The following is a 14547-nucleotide window of genomic DNA, read 5'->3' on the forward strand; positions in this document are numbered from 1 at the left end:
GTCTGCTACCCACCAGCTCGACAGCTAGCCGGGAGCTCGAGGATTACTGATGCGGCCGAGAACGGCACAACTCCCGGCACATCATTTTCAGATCACCGCGGAGTTTCGCTGCTCGGGTTAAACGTAATATATAAGTCACTTAGACAACCTAAAAATGTTATTGTTGGGCTTTTTTCAGTGTTTTGTTTGTTCGTGAGTAAATCGGTTTGGCTGAGATTAAAGTTATTAGATTAGATAAAAGAAAACTTTATTAATCCCCCGGGTGGGTTCCTCCTTGGTTTTCACACAGCTGACTAAACGTCAAACAGAAAACTTATTAAACAGAAGTATGAGACAGTCGAGAATTTACACCAGTGTCTGGTTATATTTTAGATAGCAAGAAGCAGACGGCCGAGTTTATTAAACTCCACCGAGACAGCGGTGACGCTAATCAGAACTAGACCGTCCAATTTCACGCCTTTAAATTTTAAAGGCGTGTTTGTGTGTGTGTTTATACAATTTCTATTATGTTTGCACTTTATGTGTAATGTTACTGACTGCAGAGATCAGTAAGATGTGTGTATTTTTTATTTATTAGTTTTATTTATTTAATATTATTTTTTAATTGAATGACTGTCTAGTAGTTCACAGATGTCGAAAAACTGACTGTGGTAAAGCCACTGATTTTGTTTATGTATATTTCTGCAATCTGCACATTGTACTGACTTTCATTTTAATGTTTACACCAGGGTTCCTTGTCAGCACTTTATGCTCAGATGTTTGTAAGCTAAAAATAAACTATTGTGTATGTTCAAATATACTGTTGTGATTGAAGAAGTTAAATAAAAATGTCAGTCATCAATTCATGCATCACCTCATGTCATCATAACAGAGGTCTGTCTTCCAGGAAAGAACAGTTTAAAATTAATGTAATATAGTATTGGCCATACTATATGATGTATTGCTTGTCTTTGTTTAATAATACAGAAGACAAAGACCTTAAAAAATAATCGCATATCGCATCGCAATCGCAATATTGGGGCAAAAAATCGCAATTAGATTATTTTCCATAATCGTTCAGCCCTACAACAAAGCCAGGACAAATCACACATAACAAGACAAAGGATGCAAAGCAGAATACCCAGACTTAAGGAAAGGACTTTCAAAGTAAAACAGGAAGCACAAGACATTCGCAGACTCAGAGACCCAGACTTGACATGACTGACTGGATATGAAACATAGAACACAGGGAAGACACAGTTACTGAAACCAGGAGCTAGAACTACAAATATAAAATGAACAGAAAACCATCAGCAAAACCAAAGCCATGAATAACAAATAATAATGGTATATAACTTAAACACAAAAGCCATGACAGGTATAGTAAAAAACATGAACTCTCCAAAGGGATTGTGTTTAGAGTCTCTTGATTATACAAACTGATCCTTGCCACCAATTGCACGCATGTCCATATACTGCGGATGCTCACATTAGAGGAGTTGGTCACTTCTAAAGCACAGTATTAGAAATAGTCCATGTACAGCATATAGCATGCACGGTGGCAGTGTACAACAATTATTCAGCTTTAACTGATCAAATGGTGAACTGCATGTACGGATCATAATTTCATCCGGTCAGATGAGTGGCAAATTCTGTGCATGATGGCCTAAATTCTACCGACAAGAGAGCACATCCATAAGTCAAAAATGAGCAGATCTAATAAGGGAAAAACAAGTAATCTAACAAAATGAATACTATGTAAGTGCAGATTTTACACATGCTCAAGAGACGGCTAAAGAAGAATCAATACAGTTTATAAGGTTGACCCCCTTTATTTGAAATCGAAGCTAGTTGTGCAGTCTTAGAGGCAGCTGTTCTCTAGAGGCTGATAAAGGGCAGGATTCATCTAGAAAAGTGCTGCTTTATTAAAATGCTTCTACTTTAAAAGATGTGTGTAGAAGAACACAAATCACCATTTAGGGTCGAGTCAGGTCCTGAGCATACCTCTATTAATTAAGTTACTGTGCCTTGTGATTAATCCACACATTGCTGGTGTCGTTTTCTGCTGCAGGATTTGTTAAAGTTTCTGTTATTGCCTAATCTCTGAGTAGAAATGTGATTAAAACCCTGAAGCACTGCAAACCTATCGGCTCACTGCAACACAGAACTTGGCTGCCTAACACGCATCCTTGCTTTTCTTTGGATTCTCCTCCTTCTCGTGCACCACATTACTTCTACTCTGTATAAAACCAGCATTTTGTCATTGTTATTATTATTGTTATTATTACTGAGGACCAGAAATATTTGGATGTTAGCCCTATACATGCAGGGTGATTGTGAAGGATTAGAGGACAGAGCCCAAGTTTTGGCACTCGGCCACCCAAAGCAATTATGTGCTTGTTCTGGTAATACCTTCTCTCATTCCAAATAAATGAAAACGCCTGATGGCAACAATCACAACCACACCACACAGCTTAAGATGTTCTATTCTGTGTTAAAAAGGATCTTTTGTAGTAAATTATGGATGGCAAATTTAGTTCATTGTGTTTGTAGGATTTATTTAAATGCTATTTTGTTGCATTTGTTGCCTCTAGAAGCACTACATGTTTAAATGTAAGCACACAATAAATATCCACCAAAGTTGAAGGTCAACTTAATAATTTATGGATTAAAAATTGACAAAAAAAACCCCTGAGAACTTAGATACCATTACCAGTGTGGTGGTTTTGTCTACACATAAAATGTACTATATAAAAATGTTAAATATTGTGTCAAGTTTGACCTCTGGCTTGTTCTAGGTCAACAGCTGATCTGAAGGCCAAAGTGATGATAAAGCTACGTATAGCTATTTAAAACTACGTTTCTCACTGCCATTGTTCGTGTTGACAAACTACAAGCATAGAGGGAATCCTATTCTAAATAATGTTTTTAAATATCACATTACTTTGTGCTTTTTTTGTACCTGTTCTTTTGTTTTTAAAGCTGTACTTAAAATTCAAATGCCACAATTAGAAAATTATACTGGTATCTGGGTATTCTAAATATCACGTTATAGTTTGCAAAAAAAAATCATGTCACATTTGACCTCTGATCTCACTTTCGCACTTCACGTCTGCCTTTCTTTCAAATTCTAAAAATCTTTAGTTAAAAGTATTGTTTGCTGCCTACAGTAGTTAGAAATGCACTGTAATATAATATTATATAATAAACTCAAGTTATTGGTGTCCAGTTATTTATAAAGCAATAAATGTTATCCATCTGTCACGCTTCCTTTTTTTATTGCACTACAGAAGTACGTTAAAAACAAAAAACAAAGAAAAGAAAATGAATGTATTGAAAATACAATACTTTTCCCTTAAGAGTAGATGCTGCCCACAGAGTAATGCGATTTCTGAAGCGCAGTACTTTGAGCCGTCCAGTCTTACGTGGCTTCTGCAAGGTGCCCGATAATCCTGGCAGAGTGGGACCTCATTCTCTTTTTCTTGTCTTTGCTGCAAACTGAACTGTCCAACTACACCCGGTTATTTTTAGGCTACACCATACAGTCACACCGTCGCGAATGTAACGCAATAGCTGCTATAACATTATAAGCCATAATAACCCATAAGGTCGCCATACCATAATCGGCTGAACAGATTTAGGCAAGCCTGCGGTCATGTTATTTAGATTCGGCGTCATTCTCACTCCGGAGTCCTCGGAGGTCGACGTCTTTGTTTTGGGTTCGCGTGCTGAAATGGGGAACTGGGACCCGAACAGAGCGGTTCGGATGAAAGCCACACAGAAACTCCCGTCACCCGCAGAACCGTGTCTGTGGATCGGTGAGGTGCACCTGGCCGAGCCCCACAGAGACACACTGTGGTTCAAGTTCATCCAAAGAGTCAGAGGCACCTTTATCTGGGAAGGTACCTGTGCACTTCTGGTTTAATGCGCATCACATCTGGTTCACATGTAGACGGTTTTCCAGACGTCTCACAGATTTGCTGTAATTACTGTAAGGTTAGCGGGGAGAGACATAAATATGACTGCGCCATGTTTGGTTGCTATTGTGCAATGTTTTCATAGTGCCACATGATGGCGGTAAGTGACACTAAATGTTCAGTGGCTAACAAATTGCATTGAATCTGCAAACCTAAAAAAGTTTAAAATTTCTGAAAAACATCCGAAAAAACTATTGAGTCTTTTAGTTTAAATTAACAGTTGAAATTCAGCATGTGAATATAACGGTTTACAGATAGAGTTCAGCATTTATACTTCATCATCTGCACCCAGGAATGAATGCACAGTAATGCAATACTGGATTCCTCTGAAAGTTTCTTTAACAGGTAGGATGGATAAATGGATATTTCTCATTTGAAATTAGTCATATGGTCCTACTGTTGGACACAGGGGCGTAATTTCCAGGGGGGTAAGGGGGGTTATGACCCCCCCCCCCCAATAATCAGACCCAACCAATATACCCCCCCCCCCCCCAAATAAAATTATGAATTATCTTGCATAAATAGGCTGTTGATTTTCTTTACGCATTTCAGGTATTACCAGCAAAATAGTTACATGTTTAATCATCTAGGAATTTATTTATTTATTTAGACATAGATCTTGACCCCCCCCCCCCCCCCCCCCCAATGTTCAGCACAAAGTTACGCCGATGGTTGGACAGTTTATAACAAGGGTGTCAAACATAAGGCCCTGAGGCCAGAATCAGCCCCCGTCCCAGGGATTACTCCAATCTGCCACACTGGATAGCTTTAGAATATAAGAAGTTTTACAACTTCTCCTGTTGATAAAGAATTCCCCCCAGTGGCTATTTATAGTGCATCACAGAAATTAAGTTATTTAACAGTTAAATAACAGAAAAGTGCCTGTTTTTTGTTTGTTTTTTTACAATCACTATAGAAATGTATGCTTTTTACAGTGGGCCCAGAAAACTGAAACTCATTTCTATTTTTATGTAATTTGACATATTTTTGTCATACAGTTTAAATCATGCTGACACATTTCTTCTTCGTTTACTACAACACCATCTCTTTATCATGTAGAAAAACTGAGAAATACTGTTGAAATCTGTTTCTTATTTCAAGACATCTCAGCTAAATGTGTAGTTTAACCTCTTTACACTTTACACTCGAGATCTGGGCCGCATGTGACACACCGTGGAAAATCAGTTTGACGTCCCTGATTTATATGCATTAACGTGCTTGTCATCTTTGTCACCAGGAAGCGGGCCGAGCCATGACAGATGGTGTACATATGATGATAAGAATGTGGTGGATGGCGTGTACTGCCACCCGATCGGCCACTGGATAGAAGAAACGGGGCACACAGATGAGATGAGGCACACCACCAACTTTTACTTTAGTGTGGCTGGTCAGAAGGCCATGCATTTCTCCAGGTAATACAGTACATATACACGCTTTCTACATGATGTTCTAATCAAGGGAGCCTTAGTATAGGATAATTTGCAGTGTTATGTGTTCGTACACTTCTTACAATTTCGGTATGTAAAGACAGTTTTTTGCACTTTTACTAAGTAATTCTATGATGATCACAGTTCAGTGGGTTAGGAAAGGCTGGTTTTATTTTATTTTATTTATTTGTTTTGGTGATTGAGGTTTGTGATTTGTGATAGAAGGATAGCAGCGAGACTGAAAGGGAACATTTAAAAGATGGTAGTGAGACCTGCTGTGATGTATGGTTTAGAGATGGTCGCTCTGACAGATTGACAGGAGGCCAAGCTGGAGGTGGCAAAGATGAAGATACTAAGATTTTCATTAAGAGTGACCAGGATGGACAGAAGTCGAAATCAGTATATCAGAGGGTCAGCTCTGGTTAAGCAGTTTGAACACAAAGCTAGAGAGGCAAGGCTGAGGTGGTTTGGACGTGAGCAGACGAGGGATAGTGTGCGTATTGGACAAAGGATGGTGAATATGGGGCTGCCAATCTGGTGAAAAAGAGGAAGACCAGAGATGTTGAAGTAAAGGCGAAGGATGCTAGCAATAAGGTCAGATGGACACAATTGGTCCATCTGGAGGAACTATTAACCAGTAGTATATCTAAATGTTAATTATTAAGCAAGAAGCTAATAAATAGCTCTTTAATCACCATTTTACAACACATTTCCTTTACTCTGTGTTGCATATTTTCTCTATAATTGTTACATCTGAGAAATCAACTGTGACAGCTTAAATTAATAATAAATTATATTTGTAAAGCACAAAAATGGGCATTTCTATTAAAATAACCCACATGACTCAAGTGCAACGTCAAACTAAGATTAAGAAGCAATGTGATTCCATTGTAATTATATCGTTGACATAAAAATTAACGATATAAGTTGAGCTTAGAATGACAAAAACTCTGAATCTATATTAGAAGATGGTCAAACAAAATTTTAAAAAACAATCCTCACAATATGAATGGAACAGTGATTTAAAGAAGACACAGATGAGGCGATGCGTATTTCCTCAGGTCATTCCACTTCTGAGGAGCTCTAACCGCAAACACCTCCTTTGTCTTTAAGCATAAGGTGAGAACAGTTAACAGGTTTCTGTCTGAGGAGCTAAAGAACAAGCCTGTTGGATACTTTCATGGTTGTCAGTGGGTGACAGGTCTGGGCTGCAGGTAGGTTAGTTTAGCGCCCCAGACCCTTTTGATACGGAGCTTCCTTCTCTGAAAATGGTGTTATTGGGATGACAGCAAATGTTGATCCAACTATATACCTCATGAGGCAAAAGCCAGCTCAAGCCAGCAGTAAAGAAAAAAAAGGATAGCAAAGTCAATCTGGCAACCTAGTGGAAAATAGGGTGTAGTTTATAACTTAATAACCTGAGGTGTAGAGGTGCTAGTACGCACATCTTGTTACCCTCAGACAGAGCCTGAGAGTCACCTGTGGTCCATCTGCGTTTCAAACAAGTCTCACCTCACTGAAAGTAGCTCCATGTTTAATATACAGACGTGGGAATGATTTATATATTTGCTCTGCAAACTCTCTGCAAGTAAGTGGATAAAAAAATCTTCTCAGAAATATAGAAGTATTCCTTTGGGGGGTTCTTTGTGATTTTTAGCCATTTGGACATTAATATATTCTTTACACCATGTCTAAAACTTCCAGATTGCTACTCGTGTTGTAGCCTGGAGTATATACAAATGGAGATCCACACCACCGCTCACTCCCAACACCACACTTCCTCTTCAGCCAGATACGCGCACACACATGCATAGACGTAATAATGAAATGCAATGATTTTTGAATCTTTTCTGCAATATTTGCCTAATAATGCTATAAAAATTAGTTAGCTCCTCTGGGGGGAATTAATATCTATATGATTGTTTCTTTATTTCAGAATTAAGTTTTGGTAATGTTGCCTTCTTTTGTCGGTCTGCAGTTTTAAGAGAGACCAAAACAAGGCCAAAAAGAAGAAGGTGGGAGGTTCCTCTGCTGGAAACTGAGCCTTGGATATTATCACTATGTGGCATGTGTCTTAAAAATTATGCCTCCAAATAGTTACTTGAACAACCTTGAGAATTGCATCACCCTGTCTTCTTACACTTTTCTTACAGTTTTCAAACTTAAGCATATTCAGTAACGAGCCTTGTGCTTTCATCTGTATTGTCCATGAACGCCTAATTTCTTCTCCGTTCTGACACTAAAACGTCAGAGAAGATTTCTGCGAAGTACTTCAAGCATTAGTCGTGTCACCGTGTCCTTTCTTCCTGATAGTCATTGAGTTTAAAAACCTTCATTCTTTACAGGACAGACAAAGCCTGGTTCTCGTCTTTGTTTTTTAACCTTGCCGTTCCTCATTTAGTTATAACTCCTCTGTCACTTTTAAAATGATTACCCATAAAAAAGGTAGACCACTAGCAGTTGTATTATCACCTCCTTAACCTTGCTTGGGTTCTTAAGAGAGAGGAGATGGCATCGTTCAGAATTCATTTGGATTTCTAAGGCAATTCATACAGCGCTGGTTACTTGACTGATACGTTATTCTCTTGCATTGCTTACATTGGATTTCAAGATGGTTTAAAACTGTGAACGTGAGAAAAGATGAACTTTTAAGTACAAGTGTATTGTTAAACATATGGATATTAAGAAAGTTAATCTCGTAGTGTTGTTACTATCCTTTCTTGGGTCAAATAAAGTGTAAAAATAAGATCCCAACACCTGTTGTCAGAACATTTTCTGTCTTCATAGGTCAGTGTTAAGCCTCTTAACACTGACCTATGAATCATTCAACCATAAAAAGGGAACCTAACTCAGGGGATGAACCAGTCCTGTATGTCTCCTTCCAAAATCTAAGGAAACTGGATTAGAAAATGATGAAAAAAACAAGTGGAAGACCTACAAAATTAAAAAAAAAAACCCCAAAAAAAAACCCCCTGATGAACAGTATCTGAAAGTCATGTATTAAGAAAAATCCAGCACAGACCTGTCAAAGGCCCTAAGAAATGCACAAGGGCCAACAGTTGATCTATCTACTGTTAACTGAAGGCTTCTTAAAGATGGTCTTAATAGAAGGGTGGCCATCAAGACGGGAAAATGACGTTAAAGCTGAGATATGGCAAATTACAGTCAATGGCAACAGGTCCCGTGGAGTGATGGATCCAAATGTGAAATGGTTTTCTTTGTTGGTTGTTGGGAATCTTATCAACATTGATGGAATTATGAATGCAGAAAACTACCATCAGATTTTTATCCATCATACAATATCATCTGGAAAGCATCTAATGAGCAGCAGCTTCATTTTTCAGCATGAAAATGATCCCAACCACACTGCCAATGCAGTAAAAGCATAGCTGGGTAGAAAGAGACCCAAAAAAAGACTATCAGCCATGGATTGGCCTCCCCAGAGCCTGCATCTCCACATAACTGGAACAGTCTTGAATCATCTTGACAGAGAATGGAATAAAAGGCTGCCACATCCATAAAATCCAAACTCTGTTTCTGCCTTATATGCTGTATTTCCACGTATGTTTAGCATTTCAATAAATCTCCGCAATCATTTCCCACCGTATGTTCATGTTTCAATGAGCGCTACATATTGGTCTTAACTGGCAGAGATCAAGTAGTTACCGGTGCATGCCCTCCGTTTGTAAGGCACAGACTCGGTGCCATGGCATACCAGGCACTTCAGAAATTAGCCCCAGACCCCTGAGGCAGCAAGCACATAACTTGCATAAGAATGAGCTGGCTTGGCTTGTGCCATCAGGTTTTAATTTGTGTCCAAAGACCTTACAAGGCTTATGTCAAGGACCTGTGTTCAATAGGAAGCACTGTGCCTTTGTATCTTCCCTGTTAATAGCTTTTTAAATTAGTCTCTCAGACCTTGCATCCATATAGCCCAAAGTGTTACACACACTCTGCAGTAAGTCATTATAACATTCGCAGGGAGACCACTCACTTTGTAGCTGGTAAGTCATCTATCAAGCTCATATTTAGAGAGAAGGCCCAAGGCTTACTCAGCCTTTTTTTATGATGTTTATCATTTTTATTTCAACAGATTGAGACATTTGTTTTTCAGTTTGATTCACAACTAAAGACCAGAGACAAAAAAGGCATCTTTCTCATAAGATAGGATATTACTGCACTTCTAAGTGTATGAGCTCATGAAAAGGAAAAAAATAAACTCTTAGAATCGTCCAGTGCATCTTTTGTTTCCATTTTAAAATAAACTAGTAGGAAAAAATGCTACACACATTCGAAAGGTAACAAGAAATCAGGTTACGGTTACACACAACTTGTTGTTTTTCGGTTTATATTGGCTGCTTGGTTCATATAATAAGAGTCCTTCCATCCATCCATTTTCTTAACCACTTATCAAGGGTCATAGGAGGGCTCCAGCCTATCTCAGCAATTGTCAACTGGTAACCAGTCCAACACAGGGATGATAGAGAGGGGCAATTTATGCATTTAGAATTTAGAATTTGTACCATAACCAGTACTATGGGAGGAAGGCACAGTGGAAACAACAAGACTCCACACAATTCATCCACATATGACATATCACTAAACTGTGATATGATGAGGTTTGTGGGGAGGGAAAAACAGAGGTGAAGTTAAGCTCCAGATACTTCCACTGCAGAGCTGCTCTGGGACATCAGGTATTAAAGGCGTCGCCTTTGTTTTGCCTGTCAGGTCCTAGTCGCTGACTTTATGCATGCTAATGAACACCAGTGGAGTCTGCCTCAAACCAGAGTGGTCGGGAAGAAAATTAGGGGGATGAGGGGGTCAATAAAGCATCACTGCTATGAGGAACAGTGTGAAGAAGGTAAGACAATGACACATAAGTGAACCACTTTTGCTTACTGTTGACCTATAATGGTCAGCTTTGTTCTGATAGCTCTGTCATCATTGCTTTGCTTATAGGAGCACCTTGAAAGTCCTAGCTATTCCATCAGCCTCTGTGTTACCTATTTTATTTGTTACCCACTGAGAGTTTTAGGCTCTCTTTATGGATTTTAAATGTGTTTTCACATTTCATTCTTCTTTATTCTTTATTATGCATATTATATACTTGATAAACACATAGTTAGAGACTGTGACACTTGAAAGTTTTTTAATGGATGGTCTGGCTGGTAGGATCTAAAAAAAATTGAGATGAAAATGCCTTGTTAGAAGGTTAGAACATTTAGCACATAATCATCACTTTAACATACAAGTAAATAATCAGTGTACACGTCTTTTTATTGACCCCAGGGTGCTGCCACGTATTTGGCTGGGCAGCTGCCCTCGACAGGTGGAACACGTGACAGTAAAGATGAAGTATGAACTGGGAATCACTGCAGTGATGAACTTCCAGACAGAGTGGGATGTGGTGAACAATTCCTACGGCTGCCGGCGTAACCCCGACGAAACCATGACCCCAGAGACCATGATGCATTTGTACAGAGACTGTGGCCTTGTGTATGTGTGGCTGCCCACACTGGACATGAGCACTGAGGGTAAGGATGATTTTCTGGTCATACAAGGTTGAAGAAAAACCCCTTTTTAATTTCTAGTAGAACCTCTTAAATGTGTTTAACCCCATTTCCGATTTCCATCTAGCGCTCATAAAACATTATGAACTTAGAGCTATTCAAAGGTTCAACATGAGACTGGGAATTCTGTTCGGAGGGTAAAGCCCGATGGACAGTAATAGAAAAACAAATTGAAGATGTCCAGAAAAAAAAAAGTTTTATAGTCTAGGTTTATTCCATGTGTGAGAAAAGCAGGCCCTATGCCTTAGATCAATTTAATTTGGATATTCATCAAGACAGAAATGCCCATTTGATAGCAATTCTTCCACAGATGACTGAGAGTGTGAGTAAGGGATGAGAACAGCCTGTATCAGCAATTATATTCCATCAGCAATTACACAGAGCAGGATATTATAGAAGGAACCATTCATTACAAATAAAGATGCAGATTTGTTTGAGTGCAGTGGGACAAAAACTGTACCTGTGGCCTGCAAGTAGAAAAAAGTGTTATGATTAGATAAATTATCAGCATATTCTTAATCTTAGACACTGGTACATGTCTAAGATGCTGGTTTGTTCTGTGAGGTCATTTTTATCCCATGATGAATTATTTCCAATATGATGGGAGCGGTCTGTCCAAGGATCTATTCATATGGAATAAGTGATCACTGTATGCTTGGATGAGGGGGAAAATGACCTCAAAGTCATCACATTCCTACCTAATTGAACACCAATGATGGATTTTCAGCATTTTGGTATGTTTCTTTATGACCATCATCAAAACATCAAATGAGAGACTATCTTTTGGAAAAATGGCCATCTATCCCTCCATTAGAGTTGCAAGCACACTGGAACTGTTCTGGCACGATGCTGTGGCCAAACACTTTAATAGCAAATTTTGTTGGGGTTTTTTTTTTCCATTTATTACCAATCTCGTTGGCCAGAAACTTTAAAAAACACATTTGAGCTATGGGAATGCATTCAGTCTTTCTTACCTAGAGTAATTACAGCTACAGGTAACTGCCCCCAGCAAATGCACTGTTTATTTCTGTTTGAGTAATGTCAGTATAAAAACCACAGCCTGCAGCACAGGAGCATTACTGAGCTCGAAAAAATGTAAAGATTTAATCCATCAGGAATTAACTGACCTGTTGCTGCATGCCACAGACTGCAGTAAAGACAGAAATTATGGAGAGGGGAAGAGGTTTCAGTCCTTTAATTGAAATAAGTAGGATAAGAAAAATACACAAATACTCAGTATCTCTTTTATGAGTTGCCGTCTTCTTCTGCAGGCCGGATCAGGATGCTTCCTCAGGCTGTATTCTTGCTTCATGGTCTCCTAGAGAATGGCCACACAGTCTATGTCCACTGTAACGCTGGAGTGGGGAGGTCGACTGCAGCTGTGTGTGGCCTGCTCATGTATGTCCTCGGGTGGACCCTGAGGAAGGTGCAGTACTTTGTAGCAGCAAGGAGACCAGCAGTGTACATCGATGAGGAAGCTTTAGTCAAAGCTGAGGCAGACTTCCTTCAAAAGTTTGGCCGGCTGCGCTCATCTATGTCTGACCCTGAAACATGAGATCCGAGTGGCTTTGTGCTTGAAATCTGAAGCTGAATCCTTTGGACTTTCTGAGAAATAAAATGATTGAAAACTCAAAACAATTCTTGATGTGCAAAATTTTAAAAATTAAAATCTGTATCTCGACTTTAATCCAATGTATGTAAATGACTCACTTCAGCCCAAGTATCTGAGAGTGTTCTGGCAGCAGAAATGTCAATCAATCCAACTGGTGTGTGAGCTTTTAAAAGCTGGGGTAGGCAGCATGTTTTTGGCGTCACTGGGCAAATAATCCCATCTAGGCTTTCGGCGTATTGTATTTTAAATGTTCTTAAGAGGTACTCGACTCCTGCTCCTCCACTGGGCTCTTTTTTCAGGCTTCAAAAACATCTAGTCTGTTATGGGACCTTAAAAAAAAGCAGAAAGGTTATAAAGTCTTAATAGGAATCAAAGTGTGGCGGTTCAGTGGGTACTTTTTATACCACTGACTAATCTTCTGCTGTATGAATATCGTGCATACACCCATGCTCATCTGGTTGGAGGGGATTGGAGAGAGATGACAGCTGCAGGAGGAGATGTGGCTTTTAAAAAAAAATCTGGCTCCCCCTCATTCAGGGCCTTAACTCAGCCTTTAAAAATATACACATGTCCACATGGGTGCTTGTAAAGGCCTTTTCTTTTAATGCTTTTCGAAGTTTTAATGAACAAACAAAGCTGATGTTTTGAGCAAACATTAGGTTCTCTTTTAAAAGTTTACTGCAACTAAATCGCAGGAACTATGCAGGTTGATATTTCTCATTTCCTGCATGCAGGAAATAGGTCAATTATTAAGAGAAACATACATTTTCTGTGTTGTTTTGTGTTTGTTTGTTTTTTTTGTCATTTCTGAGAATCTCTTCTTTCTTTTCAGAAAGGAAATTTGTAATTTCCCAGGTTTTAGAGATGGAACTTAATGCTGCATGAAAATGACTCTGTGCCAAAGCTACAAATGAAAATTTAAAACTAATATATCAATAATGTCTCTCCCTGTGTGTATGAGAGGAACTCAGCTCTCGGGCATCAAAGAATATAGCTCGTTCTCTCTCTCACTCTGAGCGCTTGATAGCATTTCATGTTTTATTTACCTGACAGATGCTCTTCCAATCATCTGCTGAATAAGAAAAAACATCTCTTCTAGACCGTTTTAATGCATACATAACAGCCCATTAAGACACGGAGCATTATTTGTTGTCATTTCTGAACATTTGACTACACTGTTATTGTGACGATGCTGCATTTGCTTTTCTTCAGAAGATGTTTTTGTTAAGAAAATTAGTGAATTAGAATATCAAAGATTTCTTCCCTCTAGCACAAATCTGTATACTTTTTTTATTAGTTTCTGTGAGTCTCTGCAGAAGGCAGCACCATTATGAGGGGATCAGCGGGGATGGGTGGGTGGATAGAGCTAAGCACCTGTGCTATTCAAAGTGAATCATCACGGTTTTCTAAAGATCTAAAAATATTCACAAAACTGAACATGAAGGAAAATGCTTTTCTATATTTATTTTCAGTTTTTTTGTTTTCTAAGGTATCAACATTGATTTGACAGAAAATCATGTGTTATGTTTGTGTGCATCTTATTGTATGAACAGTATATTAGTAGTGTTGGGCTTGCCGTGTCTTAGATATCAAAGTAGCTGATAAACATGCTGTAATTATTGAAATGGATTACTGTCAATGATTGATCACAAAGCATCTGAACCCCATATGATTTGCTGTTGCATGAAGTTGCATTCAAATTCAAGTGCAGAGACGACTTGCAACTGACACAGAACATTTAAAAAATGAAAGAAAAAAACCCCGCCAGTGCACCAACACTTGTGTTGTGTCTATTATTTTGCCCTGCAATAGCTGTGCATGGCATCAGCTTGTATATACTCTCTTTGCTCGGTCTTCTAGATCCACTTCATGCTGAAAGTGTCACAGATCATTGCTTTTCATTTCCTTCTGCAGTTTACCCTCTGTTTTTTATGCCTTCATGGATCAACTGAGACCGACAATGTCTTCTATTTTATCTTTAC

At 38.8% G+C, this 14547-nt stretch overlaps 1 protein-coding gene across 1 annotated transcript; it reads left to right on the forward strand.

Moving 5' to 3' along the window:
• Positions 1-3501: 3501 nt before the first annotated feature.
• On the forward strand, positions 3502-13070 carry epm2a (EPM2A glucan phosphatase, laforin). Its single transcript, XM_085383136.1, has 4 exons — positions 3502-3881; positions 5194-5368; positions 10673-10917; positions 12225-13070. The coding sequence occupies exons 1-4, from the start codon at positions 3635-3637 to the stop codon at positions 12506-12508; spliced, it is 951 nt and encodes a 316-aa protein (XP_085239262.1). The 5' UTR covers positions 3502-3634; the 3' UTR covers positions 12509-13070.
• The last annotated feature ends 1477 nt before the right edge of the window (positions 13071-14547 follow it).

This window comes from Rhamphochromis longiceps, linkage group LG15, assembly GCF_057381845.1.
Source record: "Rhamphochromis longiceps isolate RC_006_pf linkage group LG15, R_longiceps_female_GT1.1, whole genome shotgun sequence".
Classification (NCBI taxonomy): Eukaryota; Metazoa; Chordata; class Actinopteri; order Cichliformes; family Cichlidae; genus Rhamphochromis; species Rhamphochromis longiceps.

What these genes read in the sequence shown, in the direction of transcription:
- epm2a (XM_085383136.1), top strand. Translation starts at nt 3,635, where the DNA reads ATGTTATTTAGATTCGGCGTCATTCTCACTCCGGAGTCCTCGGAGGTC. An exon ending in AAGGCCATGCATTTCTCCAG is followed by an intron (nt 5,369 to 10,672) that starts GTAATACAGTAC and finishes TATTGACCCCAG; the next exon opens with GGTGCTGCCACGTATTTGGC. An exon ending in ACTGGACATGAGCACTGAGG is followed by an intron (nt 10,918 to 12,224) that starts GTAAGGATGATT and finishes CTTCTTCTGCAG; the next exon opens with GCCGGATCAGGATGCTTCCT.